The sequence below is a fragment of the Bos mutus genome, chromosome 9 (genome assembly GCF_027580195.1).
Source record: "Bos mutus isolate GX-2022 chromosome 9, NWIPB_WYAK_1.1, whole genome shotgun sequence".
In the NCBI taxonomy this organism is placed as follows: Eukaryota; Metazoa; Chordata; class Mammalia; order Artiodactyla; family Bovidae; genus Bos; species Bos mutus.
In genome coordinates this window covers 91310575-91324882 of record NC_091625.1, presented here as the reverse complement: position 1 = coordinate 91324882, position 14308 = coordinate 91310575, and the positions used below count along the sequence as shown (strand labels likewise).

The 14308-nt window shown below is 47.6% G+C and overlaps 3 protein-coding genes across 25 annotated transcripts in view; 1 reads left to right on the top strand and 2 right to left on the bottom strand.

The window, feature by feature from the left end:
* Positions 1–4655, bottom strand: part of TIAM2 (TIAM Rac1 associated GEF 2) — a 240898-nt gene extending 236243 nt beyond the window's left edge. For 4 of the 5 annotated variants that reach the window (XM_070376920.1, XM_070376923.1, XM_070376922.1 and 1 more), the window contains exon 1: positions 4257–4444. The gene's annotated coding sequence lies outside the window, so the exon portion shown is untranslated. Of the gene's footprint in view, positions 1–4256; positions 4445–4634 lie in introns of those variants that run through there. The other variant, XM_070376925.1, reaches the window with a different exon arrangement.
* On the top strand, positions 3777–4712 carry LOC138989154 (basic salivary proline-rich protein 4-like). Its single transcript, XM_070376462.1, has one exon. It carries the CDS (start codon positions 3777–3779, stop codon positions 4710–4712), a length of 936 nt encoding a protein of 311 aa, XP_070232563.1.
* Positions 4713–9054: 4342 nt separating this feature from the next.
* Positions 9055–14308, bottom strand: part of SCAF8 (SR-related CTD associated factor 8) — a 218001-nt gene continuing 212747 nt past the window's right edge. For all 19 annotated transcript variants that reach the window (XR_011465412.1, XR_011465417.1, XR_011465416.1 and 16 more), the window contains 2 exons: positions 12966–13157; positions 9055–9497 (listed from right to left, as the gene is read on the bottom strand). The gene's annotated coding sequence lies outside the window, so the exon portion shown is untranslated. The remainder of the gene's footprint in view (positions 9498–12965; positions 13158–14308) is intronic.

Sequence of the window (14308 nt, the reverse complement as noted above, 5' to 3'; positions counted from 1 at the left end):
TCCTCTGTCCAGGGAATTTTTCAGGCAAGAATACTGGGGTGGGTCGCCATTCCCTTCTCCAGGGGATCTTCTTGACCCAGGGATTGAACCCAGGTCTTCTGCATTGCAGGCAGATTCTTGACTGTCTGAGCCACCAGGGAATCCTAAACCCAAAGTAACCATTACTATGTGCATCAGTGCTAAGTCTCCCAGTCGTTTCTGACTCTCTGCAACCCCACTGACTGTAGCCCACCAGGCTCCTCTTTCCATGGGCCTCTGGGAAAGAATACTGGGCGGGGTTGCCATGCCCTCCTCCAGGGGATCTTCCCAACTCAGGAATTTTGAACTCACATCTCTTACATCTCCCACATGGACAGGCTGGTTCTTTACCACTAGCGCCACCTGGGAAGCATTTCAGGGGTCACCAAATACTTACCTCATGTGGAGAGTAGTAGGGTAGCTGTTTAGGCTTCGGTTTCTTCCTCACTACACAAGAGCCTTGCTGTTCTACTGGAGGAATAAACTGGGTGATGGACAGAGCGCTCAGCACAGTGCCTAGGAAGCACCTCCTGCCGTCGATTCTAACTCTTCTTACTCCTCAGTGTTCCAAAGTTTGCAAAGTGGGTTCATATGTGTGAGCTCACTTGCCCCTGCTACCAACTCTGAGACTCAGGAGGTTCCAGAAAGAAACTGAGGTTGGTGATGTTCAAGGTTATCACAAAGAAGGCTAGTTGGTGGACAGACCTACTGATTCCAAACCCTTACTTTTTCTACTGATGCCTCTTGGGTCAGGAGTTCTGGCTTCTTTTATAGAAAGCAATTCCTACCCATCTCCTCCATCAAGTTTATCCAACACTGTTACTGAATTTAAGAAACACAAACACGTGGGCCAAATTCCACTATAATGGATTCCAAAGGACTTCAGTCTGTGCTATATCAAATAATTACTTTAAATAAGCAAGCTTTCAACTAGCTCGTCCATTCATCATCCAGCAAACATGTATCACCTGCCTAACTTCAACAAGGCATTGTGTTTGGGGATGGGAATCCTCCCTTTCCCTGAGCTATAATAATTAGTCCATGCCTTTAAGATTTCCCAACTGAAGCCAATACTGGAAGATATAGAAGCTCGAATACAAAGAGCACTTGAATCAATAAAGCAATGAACTGAGAGCCAGAAAACCTGAGCGCCTGTCTTGGCTGTGCCCCTAGCTGAGCTCTATGACCTGGGACAGGCTCCTAGTCCTAACTTTCCTTACCTATAAAACGGGGAAACTGGTCCATATTGTCTTTAAAGTTCTATGCAATGAATTCTAGAGATTCCAGGATTCTACATGATTCTCAAGTTCTTTTGATATGTAATGGGATATGATTTGACACAATTTTATAAGTCTTGGTGAGATGATCCACATATTGACTTTAGCTTGAAAAATATCTCCAGATTGCCCACAAATGGTTAGAAGTTTTTAACACCACACAAATTTGGAGCATTTTTAAGAATCTTACAGCCAACTGAGTTTGCAAACTGTCCCACATACAAACTCCATTTTTTCGCATGTAAATTGCAACCCTAAATGCTGATCTCATTCGGAGAATTTAAATAAATCTGATTCAAAGCCTTTTTTCTTCCTTCTTCCAACTCTGTGATATGTCACTTTAAGATGACTGTAGTGCTTATGTACAAGAAGGCACTTCACCCAATGTACTAACACATGTTCATGTGAGCCGAGCTCTTTATAGCCTTACTTTTAAGAGTCCTGTACTCTCTCTCAGCACATCATGATTAGATGGATACTTCTTGCCTTGAAAGGGAGTCAGTTGAGGAGGCCCACCACGTGCTGGCACACATCTTTGATGCCCACGTGTGAATTCATTCCCCCAGATTCTCCCCTGTAATCAAGAAGACTTCTAAGAATCACTTGAAGAGCCAGACATCAGAGCAAACTAAAGCCCATTCCTATATCCTGACTTATATGAGAAATCTGCCCCCAAACTCCCGCTTCCTAGATGTCTGTAGAGATGCTTTCTTTTCTCTCATTTAAGGAGACTTAACTGAGCTCCTGGCCAGTCAGTCTCCATGGTGGGTGCTGAGTTTAGTAGTGGAGAGAGGGTGAAGTAGGGCCACAGCTAGCCCACCCTGGACCTTCAGATAAATTAAAGAAAGTGGCTTCTTCCAGTGGAGAGGCAGGCACCGGAGGCTTGGGAAGTGGCGTGCAAATCGGATTTCAGCCTCCACTTGCCCGTTGGACAGGATGACCTCATACAGTGAGCAACTCACACAATTTTACAAGGTCACTTCCCTGTTGGTTCAGACAGTAAAGAATCTGCCTGCAATGCAAGAGACCTGGGTTCGATCCCTGGGTCAGGAAGACCCCTAGAATAGGAAATGGCAACCCACTCCAGTATTCTTGCCTGGAGAATTCCATGGACAGAGGAGCCTGAGAGGCTACAGTTAATGAGGTTGCAAAGAGTCAGACAAAACTGAGCAGCTAACATGCATGCACATGTGCGTGGCCAGAGGTGTCACAAAAAACAAGCTGTTCTAATAGAGATACTGACTACTAGAGAAGAAAGAGCTTAACTGCCCAGCAAGGAGGAGGGAGGACAGCCTGCCCGAGAAGGGATGTGACTGACACATGACGGACGTGTGGGTAATCAACAGATGGATGAATGGAGTGAGCGCAGTATAAACAGAATGCTCATTCATTCCAGACAGTGGTCTGGAAACGACAACTTGGAAAGCGTCTGATGAGTCTGTGTGTGGGTATAAGGGGAGAGGGAGGGAGAGAGGTGTGTGTGTGAGGGAGGGAGAGACGTGTGTGTGTGTGTGTGTGTGTGTGTGTGTGTGTGTGTGTGTGTGTGTGTGTGTGTGTGTGTGTGTGTGTGTGAGTGAGTGAGATGATGAAGCATCTTATACATAGGCAAATTAAGGTGCTGAAATTGATTCTGACACCATTAGGGGCTCCTTTTGCCACTATACATAATAAACTCTTCAATTATACCTTGCCCTGTTTTTAACATTTACCAATCACAAGATAATTAGGGACTCTGATTCCAAAGTAAGAAGTTTCATCCTATAAACTGAACAGGTAAAGGTCAATGGAAAAGAAGTTTGCTTTTAGAACTGCACCAATCTTAATACTACATTTTTAGAACATAAAAAAATCTCAAAGAACACCAATGTTTTGTAAGTGTGTATGTACACAAGATCTATTGGTTATGCTCAAATGATAAGACCAGAAATTGAAATTTTATTGAGAGCCTAGGGCTGAAATATGTATAGCATATGGTCTGCACCTGTAAGACTAGGAAGACTTAAGGACTTATTAGCCACCCTCCAGCTTAAATCTATCTGAGAGGGATTGGAGATAACCAGGTGCTGTCGGTTAAAATAATTTTTCAGCGGCCTTTGAGGAAGGGGAGGTAGAACGGATTGAATGAGCATGAGAAGAGAACCCCAAGACCTTGGCCACGTGGTGAATAAAGGTCTTATCGCGACCCAAGGCTGCGTAGATTACAACTGTCACCAGGCAGCCTCTCTGGGGCCTCCGCAGAAGCAACGCGAAGGGAATGATCTTCAGGACCAAGCCGACTCCCCTCCCCCTAGTTAAGTAAAGTTACCCCACTTTGCTATTTTAAAAAGTTAAGCACAGGGAAGCTCAACATATTAAGTTTCACCGTGTCTTAAAGAGAAACGACCCCGGTGCAATCGTACCCCCCTCACCTTTGCGGCGGCGGCCCGGCCGTCAATTGTTGGAAGAATGGCCTCTTTTCTTTCCAAACTGTTTTTGGTAAATATGATCCGTTTGCGACACGACGTGTCGGTTTTCCCAGAAACTTGGCACCTGGGCCCCTCGGAGCGGAGCCGGGCGGGGGCGCGGCGGCGGGACTCCAGCCCTTCCGCCCGGCGGCCCCGGGGCTCGGGGGACCCTGAGTTCGGAGATCCGAGCCGTGGGCGCGGGGGGCCGCTCTCCCAGGACCTTCCGGGCGCTGGGCCGCCTCACCCCCGAGGCCCCGACGCCCTACCGCGGGGGTCGGGAAAGCGTTTCCTCCGCGCCGCCAGCCTGCGCGGGGTCCCGGGCGCGCCAGGGCGCCGCTCCCGGTGCTCCGGGCACCGCCGGCTAGGCGACCGCAGCCGCCACCCTGGGCTCCCTGCCCGGGGCAGGCGGAGGAGGGCGCGGGGAACAAAGCCGAGGCGGTGGGCCGCCCGCCCCGAGCCCCGGGCCGCGGTGGTCTGGACTCGCCCCCACCCCACCCCTCCCCATCGCCCCCCTTACCTGGGTGGAGAGCCCGACACCCGCCCGGGCCCCCGATCGGCGACACGGCCGTTCCCCCGGGGTCCCGTGTGCGCGCGGGGCGGCGCCGGCCGAGTTGGAGAAGTTGCCGGGGTCGCTTCGTCCACGCGCGGGCGCTCAGCCTCCGGCAGCCGCGACTACCCCTCGCCCCGCGCGCAGCGCCTTTGGTGGCGAGAGGCGCCGCACCTTCCTCCGGGGCCGCTGGGCCCGCCTCCTCCCCGCCCCCGCCGCCCAGCCCAGCCCAGCCCACCCCCCACCATCTCCCCAGCAAAAGCCCCCACCTCAGCCCCAGGCCGGCGCGCATCCGCAGCTGCGCCCACCAGCCCCCCGACCCTCCCTCACCCGCTCCCGCCCCCGTACCTCGCGATCGCCTACTGCCCTTTCTTTCTAGGACGTCCCCAACTAATCAACAGCGAGAATTCTGCGAGCTTCGAGTAAGCGCCTTCCTGTGAACTCCGTGCTCCGCCTGCTCGGAGGATGCGAAGCGTTAAGATCCAGTTCCTTCCCCATAGAGCCAAGAGAGGGAAAGTGCTAACTTGGGTACCACTGAGGGCAGGAGCAGGCGGTATCCGAAGCCCCGTGCAGACAGGAGAGACTGCTAGTCTCCTAACCTTCCCAAAAGAGCGAGAGGGAGGAGACGGGGGGCGGGGGCAGGGGTTCAGGAGAATTCGGACCTTCCAGGTGAAAGCCGTAGAGTTTATTAGAGAAACCTGAGGAATCCAGAGGGCCGGGGTGATGGAGAAAGGGGTAGGACGCTCGGGAGAACCAGGAATGAAGGCTTTGTTGCCATGATCGGTGTCTCTGCCTTTACAAAGGCTCTCCCGGAGAGAGAAGGAAGGGGGAAGATTTAGTCCGTGTACTAGTGTGGGTCCTTCAAAAAGCAGGCACCAAGGCAGGGGTAGATACTGAAGGATTTGCTTAGGGGAGATGGCGGTGGGATGAAATGTGAAGGGATCCCGGAGAGGCAGGCGTCCTGCAAGTCTGACCCCAGTTAAGGAGACAGCAGCAACCGTCCTGACCTCCTGGCAGCCTCCGGAAGATTGTGGGCGAGTCCTACTCCAAAGTGACCCATCCCAGGGGGCCCAGTTCTCCTTGGCACCCACCTGCCTTAATACCCGTGTCTCCACCAGTGGTTAGCTGGGAGCAGGCAGACAAGAAGTGTGGCCTTGTGCACAAACCCAGACATGAATTTCAGGGCACACCAGCCAGGGCCCTTCCTCAGTTAAACTCCAGAAAGCTGGAGAGGGTCCGAGATCTTCAAGGAAGCTTCTGCCAGCTGGCGCCAGGCTTAAAGACAGGTGGAAGCAACCTTCCCACACACAGCTACAACTTTTAAATGAGGTCCCAAGGATTTCCTGCTCTCAGACACACCTGGCTGTCCATTTTCAACTGCCACAGGCTCTGCTCACATGGACCCCTCTTCCCTGCATAGACCCTCCCTGGTCCTGTCTCCACTGGGGCTCACGTGACTCTGCCCGGGGAAACATCTCCCACCCCACTCACTCTCCAGTTCCCAACTCAAGCATCATCTTAGCACAGGCCTACCACCCTGGGATCTTTACATGCTTGTCACCCTGGCTTCTTGTGTCATGTTTTTTCACACTTTTTCCAAAAAAATTTTTTTTCTGATTACTGCAGACTTGGGAAAGTACATGTAACCCAAATGTCTCCAACTCCTCCCCACAACCCCCCTTCAAGAGACACCTTCCCAGGATAATCAGAATTTGAGCCCCAACCTATGTGTTCCAGTCTGGGTCTAATCAGGAAAGAGAAACCACACAGTAATTAAGCAGTAGAAGTTTAATATAAAGAATTAATGGGACTTCCATGGTGGTCCAGTGGCTAAGACTCTGTTCTCAATGCAGGGGGCCCAGGTTCGATCCCCCGTCAGGCAACTAGATCCCACATGCCAAATGAAGCATTCGCATGCCACAACTAAAGGTCCTGTGCAGGCTAATAAATAGGAAAAGCAAATTATTAACTATATGACAGGATTTGGAGCAATGAAGTGTTGATTAGTTAGAAGAGAACTCAGAATAGGGACAGCAGATATAAATATTTTCTTAGGCAGCCGCAACCCATGGGACTGTGATAGAGCCTTCCTCTATCCCAGCCTGAGCCCAGACCCTGCTGGGGAGAAGGTGGCTCTGGCTCACCGAGTGTAGGGAAATCACTGTGGTCTCATGCCAGTGGAACTTGCTGGAAATCCACCCCCTAAAACTTACTGAATATCGACCCCCTTGGGTGTGGGGAAGCTGTTCAAAAGGAAGTGTCTTATGGAAAAGCACTTCCCTGCAAAAACTACCCAAAAGAGGTGTCAGAAGGAGCCGGTGGTCACTGGATGCCACCTGACGCTGCAGAACCCTGGTACTGCAGGAACCAGTCAAGAGAGGTCACAGCAACCAACAGGCAGAGTTGTGCCCTCTCACAAGGCCTCCCCGACACCCTGCACTGATAATCCTAAACCACAAGCCAGCTGGCAGAGAAAGCTACGCAAAAGGCCCAGACCCCTTTTTGCAAAGAAGGCGAAAAGGGTGAATTTGGAGCTGACAGTGACGGGCACACTATGTAACCTCAGCAGAGTCCAGGCCTTGTCTGGTTTCCCCTCCCCACACATGCCTGCACGTTCCCGGTGGCCACTGTTCTCTCTCCGAATCCCACCCTACTGCCCTTTCTCCCCTCGGCTTGACGTTTTGTTCCTGACTCCCACTCCCTCCGCTGCAAGTTGGCTCAGCATTTTCTCCTATGGCTTTACAAGGGGGAGGCTAGCTTCCTCACCCAGCTTCTCACACCACAGCTGTGACCACATTGAGAGGGTCAACAAAATTGAACAGACATTTTGGGGCAACAGAAAGGGAATTGCAGAAGGGGAAAATAAAAGAACTGAAACCAACTAATGATCCCAAAGATGTGAAACCATCCAGAGCATCTCTCTCCTGGGCCCAAACCCCCCAACAGGACCCCCAGCAGAATCCAGGCTGCAATGCTATCAGGGCCTAGTGAGAGAGGTCTCAATCTTAGTCCCACTCCATTCAGTAAAAAAATAATCAATCTGCAGAGATGAAGTTCTATCTGCAGTAAAGGTGAGCATTCACATGTTAGGGAGAGAAATTTTACCCTCCAGGACTAAAACCTTCTCAGTTATTAATCCATTTATGGAGACTTTTAATCCATTTATGGAGAATTTACTTAGCAGTTGGCCCTGTAGCAGGTCGTGGGTATATAATCAATGTCATCGTTACAATGTGAGGGAGATGCATAGTAAATAAATCATTCTACAAACACTGCTTTTTGTGTCTCTGCTAAGATGCAGAGCATAGAATAATGAGTTAATCCAGCTCTAAGGGACGACTGAGTTGGCTCCATCAATCCAGGTGAAGGGAGCGGTTAATTTGAAGCTCTGACGTGGGACAGAGCTGAGCCCGGCGGAAAGGAAGGGAGAACGGACAGAACAACCAGTTCAGTTCAGTCGCTCAGTCGTGTCTGACTCTTCGCGACCCCATGAATCGCAGCACACCAGGCCTCCCTGTCCATCACCAACTCCCAGAGTTCACTCAGACTCACGTCCATCGAGTCAGTGATGCCATCCAGCCATCTATCTCATCCTCTGTCATCCCCTTCTCCTCCTGCCCCCAATCCCTCCCAGCATGAGTCTTTTCCAATGTATGAGGTGGCCAAAGAAAGAACAACCAGAGAGGAGGCCAAAGAAGAGCCAGTCACGCATGCTCTCGTAGGCATGTTAAGAATTTTGGATTTTATCCTTAGAACAATGAGAACCTTCTGAAGGTTTTAAGCACCAGTGTAGCTGGAGGGTGGAGGGTGGGGCGGGGGGTGGAGAAGAAATTGGAGGAAGAGCATGTGGAGAATATATGAGACTAGTGTTCAGAACCGTTTGGACCTGGAGACGAAGACAGAGAACTAACTGGCCGAGAGAAAGAAGGTCTAACCCAGGGCCTGGCTGAGATTCCGCTGGCAAAGACTGGGCAGAGACAGGACTCTCGTGAGATAGAGTGCAATCAGCAACGAAAGCTGAGGGGAGAGAGCCAGGGGCCTGGGAGACCATCAGGAAGTTATCATCTTCGATGAGAAGCAAGATCACTTGCCTTTAGAAATACCCAAGGCCCAATTAAAGCAAATCTACCTACTCGCAAAGAAGTATTCAAACTGAATCCCCGCAAAGAACAGAACAGCCTGGTTTTAAAAAAAGAGGCAAGCCCCAGTGTTCTCACTGTCCGCTCATATCATCCCCACCAAGATGCTTCAATTATAGCATCCAAGTATTTACTAGAAAGTTAAAAATAATATTAGCTATAACCCCACTCCCTAGGAAAAAGAAAACTCTTCTGTCATATTCTTTTGCAGACTTTTCATACTTAAATTACTCAAACCTAATTTTCTTGAAGGGATCAACCCAATTCATCTTTTTACCCCCAGTGATTTTGTATGTTTTCTGGCACCTAAAGGGTGTCTAGCAGTGTTCACAGAATTGAAATTTGTTGCCAGAATCTTCCGTTGGACTTTCTGGTAGCAACATTGAGTCGACAGCTCCAACAAACAAGTCATCCTTCCCCTGTTCTATGTCAGAAAGAGTTTTCTTAAAACACCTTTCTAGCTTTTGGAACTTTTCTGTGTGTTTTGGAAGTTGCAGTTTTTTGTTCTCTTTTCTCCCTTTCCCAGAACCTAAGGGAAGAGAGTCTTCTTTGCCAAGTAAACTCTCCGCCTCAGCCTGGGCCCCGCTGGTTACAGAAATGACATTAGACACACACACAATGGTAATACCACTCAAGAACGGCTGCATTTAATACCTGTCTCCACGGAGCTCAAATTCACTTTTACGGCCTGTTTGTGGGCAAGAAGGAGGATTCAAGCGATGGTTACTTCCTCTAAGAGCTTTTCTATTGCTTCATGCCCCAAATTAACAGGCTCCATACAGCCTCCCTCCCAGCGCCCCAGGACCCACTAAACAGACAAAGACCACACTGACTCCAGCCCAGCGTCTCCGGCACTGCAGGCAGTGTGTTGCCAGTAGGTCAGGCTAACTTTGGAAAAGTCGAGATTTCCCAGGGCAGGGGGTCAGGGGTGGGGGTGGGGGGGTGGAGGTCGGGTAGCCTTTTCAAGGGAGGCTGCAGCCTTGCTTTCTGAAGATCACTGGCCCAATGCAAATAGTTTCTTTCAGCCGTTCCAGGAGCTTGCACGAGCCACTTCACAGTACTTTTCCAACTCCTGAAAGAAAGAAGGCATTAGGCCTGATTACAATTCCCAAAAGCTGTGTGTACTCTGATAATCTGGATCCACCCTGCACTGCCTGCAAACCAGCTGCATGTGTGTCTGATGTGGAGTGGGGTGGGGCGGCACACCCGCTCACACTGGTGATGGACTTTTCTTTCTCTTGGATTCATCTGACCCATTTTTTCCTTCCCACTGACAAGTAAATATAGACTGGAACTAATTTATTCTTGAAAGAAAAAAATGGTAAGATTACTTTGTTAAAAAACAAAAGGTAATTTTACTACCCCATAATAAAAGGTCAATGCTTGTTTAGAAGGTTACTCAAGATTCCAGGTCTAAAAAAACACATTTAATCCTGCAGAGGATCTGTCTTGGCCAGGGCTGACACTGTCTCTGCTCTAGCCCTGAGATGGAAAGCATCTCCCCGCATCCCCAAAGAGGAGACAGAGGTCCTCGGTGCTTCCTGGAAAGCACGCTACTCCCACATTTGTGAGTGAGCTTTGAGCGATCAGCCCGAGTTACCAACGCCCTGGTCTGGCTTCTGTGTAACTTAACATGTGGGCAATCTCCAAGACCAGTGAAAGACTTTAAATCTTGGGCTTCCCCCTCAAAAGACATACCCTTGGGGGAAAAAATGCCTGTGATATTGACTGTTTTTGTTGATGTTGTTGCTTTGGGTTTTGTCTTGTTCTCTTGGCCCAGTGGTGCAGCATGCAGGATCTGAGTTCCCTTACCAGGGATCAAACCCATGCCATCTGCAGTGGAAGGATGGAACTGTGACCACTGGACCACCAGGGAATTCCCTGATTGTTCTACGCTGATAAAACTCATGTTATTGTAAGTTTGTTTCATTTTCCATAACTTATGAAATCTGATAAGCATATCTGAAAATGTAAAAGCATTTTCTGAATCAACATAAAATATCAATTTTAATGCTTATATACCTTAAAGAGGTCCAGTCAATTCTTGAGTGACAGATGGTTATGTAGCCAGCCTTTATTTTCACTGGAGCCCTCAGCCAAGGAAATGTGTTTGCTGAACCCATAAACTTTCCATGAAATGCAAGACATACAAAACAAGAGCACGCCTTTTCTCTCCAGTTCCCCTTTATGGCCCTGAGTTCCATGTTTTCAATTCCCTCGTCCCATTAAACTTGTTCTTGGACTTCGTCGCAGGATCTCTAGTTGGACTCTTCCTGAATTCCTTGTACTTCCTCCCAGCCCTGTTCACTATGTTGGGTCATTTCCATTTGCCCCTCAACAGCACTGTCTTCGTAACTTTCTGTTATATAAGTGCTGCTTATTATTATTATTATTGAAAGTATTCGGGGTTTGGAGTTTGGATATCACAGTTCTGAGTGAGTTGGGAAGGGAGGAAAAACAGATCAACTTCCGTTCACGGGCTAAGACAATTTAAGCCACGTCTGAAGTTGAGGGTTGTTGGCATGGAGCCATCTGGTATACGGACAAGATCTTCACATGGGAAGTGAGTTTTGAACTTAAACTACGTAGAGAATGGATTTCCACCATTATGTTAGAACTAGCAGCTTTCTCCTCATAAGTGGAGCTATGAAATCCATTTAGGTATACAGGTCTGATGGTGGTGTTTATTGTTTAGTCACTAAGTCATATCCAACACTTTTGCAACCCCATGGACTGTGGCACGCCAGGCTCCTCTGTCCATGAGATTTCCCAGGCAAGAGTGGGTTGCCATGCCCTTCTCCAGGGGATCTTCCTGACTCAGGGATCAAAGCCAGGTGTCCTGCACTGACAGGTGGGTTCTTTACCACTTGAGCCTGGGAAGCCCATACCTGTGAGTAGTGAGAATAAATCACATTAACTGTTATGTTATTAAAAGTTACTATTTGATGATGATATATAATTTGTTACTAAAAGTTACTATTTGACGATGATATATAATTTGTGGGTTTCAGTTTCAAAGCTAGGGTATTAAATGAGCTAAAATGTGACCTTGAGCTCAGATTTACATGTTTGCCAACTTCTCCTTGGTCCAATATATCTCAAAAGGAAGAAAAAGAAAGTCTTAGGGTATCCTATAACAACTATAGTAAATGTTTATCAAATGCACCCTATACTCTGCACACTTACATAGATATGAAATAAACATATGGGCATGCCAATACATATAGACAATTTGATTCTTTTAAACAGCTTCATTCCAATGCATTTTTAAAAAGAAATTTACAAACTTTAGTAATAGAATGAGGAAATTATGTCATGCAGAAAAACATCTGCCTTTTGTCTAGCACATTACATAAATACTTATTAAATTAACAGACACATAAATTAATAAATCTTTATTATTTAATCGGGACAATAATACCCTGATTTCATGGCTACTGTTTGGTTTTTCACCCAAACTTTCTCATTAGAAAGGTTAAATAAAAAAAAATAAAAAAAAAAGAAAGGTTAAATAAGCCATAAGCTTTAAAATTCACATGCCAGGCTTTTAAATCAGATATAGTTTTTGATAGGACTATGTATAACCTTTCTATAACAAGTTAGGTCTGTATCTTTATACTGTAAAGAATACATCTCCATTAAAAAAAAATTTTTTTTAAATCATTTTGGCATTGCAGTGTTCTCTTCTAGATTTTAAAACTACCACCACCATCTGCAGTGGTTCTCCAAAGTTACAGGATTAATGAAGTCTTTTCCCTGCTATTGGGTTAAGAGTTTTAAAAACATTCCTATTTTACCTTTTTTTTTTTTTAAAAGAAGAAAGAAAAAAAAAAGAACTTTGTTGTTGTCTACTCTTCATGCTTCTGGAATACCCTGCTCACTCCCACCTTCCTTCCCCCTCTCCCAACAAGGGATGGGAACTCTGTTTGCATATTTTATTATTATTTCACGTCATTGGAATGAGAGTCTCAGCAAACACACTTTCTCTTGTGGAATTCCCTAATAAAAACAGACAGCTTGTTTTGAACAAGCAGCCTCTGGAACAGGAGAAGCAGCAGAAGCTGGTGCAGGAGCTGACTGGGTTTTTCCTCTTGCCTCACAGATGTCTTTATCATCTGAATATACACTCCCAGCCCCCAGGGCCATGAGAGAACTTACAAAGCAAGTTTTCAAAAATATTTATTATTTATTTGGCTATGCTGGGTCTTAGTTGTGGCATGTGGGATCTAGTTCCCTGACCAGGGATCGAACCCGAGTCCCCTGCATTGGGAGCATGGAGTCAGCCACAGGACCACTAGGGAAGCCCGTATAAAGCAATTTTGGATTCTTTGAAATAGAGGGACTTAATTTGTCACATGGTTTCGACAATTTCTTGCTTCAAGTACCATTTCCTACAACAGGATAGCATCAATTTGTGCAGAGTCCTACATGGACCTGAAATTTAACTGAGAAAGGCACCCAGTCCTGACGACTCTTGTTAACCAGCAGTGTTCTCGTGGCTACCAGCTTGCAGAGAAACCCAAGGACATGCCAGATTTACCTCCTCCAGGAGGAAGTGGTTGAGAAATCCATCTTCTTTTCATTATGATGAGGGAATGAGAAACATGCCGTCCTGAAGAAGTACTAGGGGGACTTCTGTGTCTCCCCAGCACCATCCCAAGGGCAAGGTGAACACAGCAGTGATCGACGGCAGTGGTGGAGACCTGCTGTCAGCTTATCTGTCTACCAGCTCCTGTGAAAGCAAGCCAAAGAACAAGCCATAAGTCTACGAGCCATTCATGAACTCCTTTCTGTTTTGAAAATGTAGTTCATGCATTCTAACTGTCATTATTATGACATGGATGAGGCTTCCCTCATAGCTCAGTCAGTAAAGAATCTGCCTGCAGTGCAGGAGACCGGGGTTCGATTCCTAGGTTGGGAAGATCCCCTGGAGAAGGAAATGGCAGCCCACTCCAGTATTTTTCCTGGAGAATCCCATAGACAGAGGAGTCTGGCAGGCTACAGTCCATGGGGTCGCAGGAGTTGGACACGACTTAGAGACTAAACCATCAACCATGACATGAATGCTCATTGAATACTGGCTCTTGATGATTACAATGACCTTGTCCTTGGGCATACTGGAAGCAGGACATGGCCTTCCTCCTTCCATCCTCATCTCTTCCCAATCCCAGAAATCACACAATCAATAATGGTCATCTGTTGCTAAGAACTTAAGCTGTGAACTTTCTTGGGAGATATTTGTACTTTAATTGTAAACCTAATAATGCCTTCAAGAAGCAGAGGAATGATGCTACCCAATGGATCACAGACACTCGTAGAAGCAAGGAGGCAATCTGACTGAGGAGACCTCCCTGGAGCTCTTCAATGCTCCCAACAGGTCCACCCTGATGGTACACATTTATATGAGAAAACACTGTAGCTGTCACTAATTCCTTTCCTGGTGAGACCTTGACCTGAGCTGTTATTTAACTGCAAAGTACACTTGGTGGTAAACTGTATATATTTCCTCAGTTGCTGTGAATTCTGACTCAAGCCAATTCAGGCTAGCTTAATGAAACAAGAACCAGGAAAGCAAAAGCTTTCTGGCAGTTGCCTTGTGTACTGATGTAGAGCTTGGGCCTCCCTGGTGGCTCAGCTGGTAAAGAATCCGCTTGCAATGCGGGAGACCTGAGTTTGATCCCTGGCTTGGGAAGATCCCCTGGAGAAGGGAAAGGCTACCCACTCCAGCATTCTGGCCTGGAGAATTCCATGGACTGTGTAGTCCATGGGGTCGTAAAGAGACGCCCACGACTAAGTGACTTTCACTTTCACAGAGGGCAACTGATGCAACATGAACTCAGGGAATTCCCACATGGAGAGAAGCAGATGAGTGCTGCCCAGATG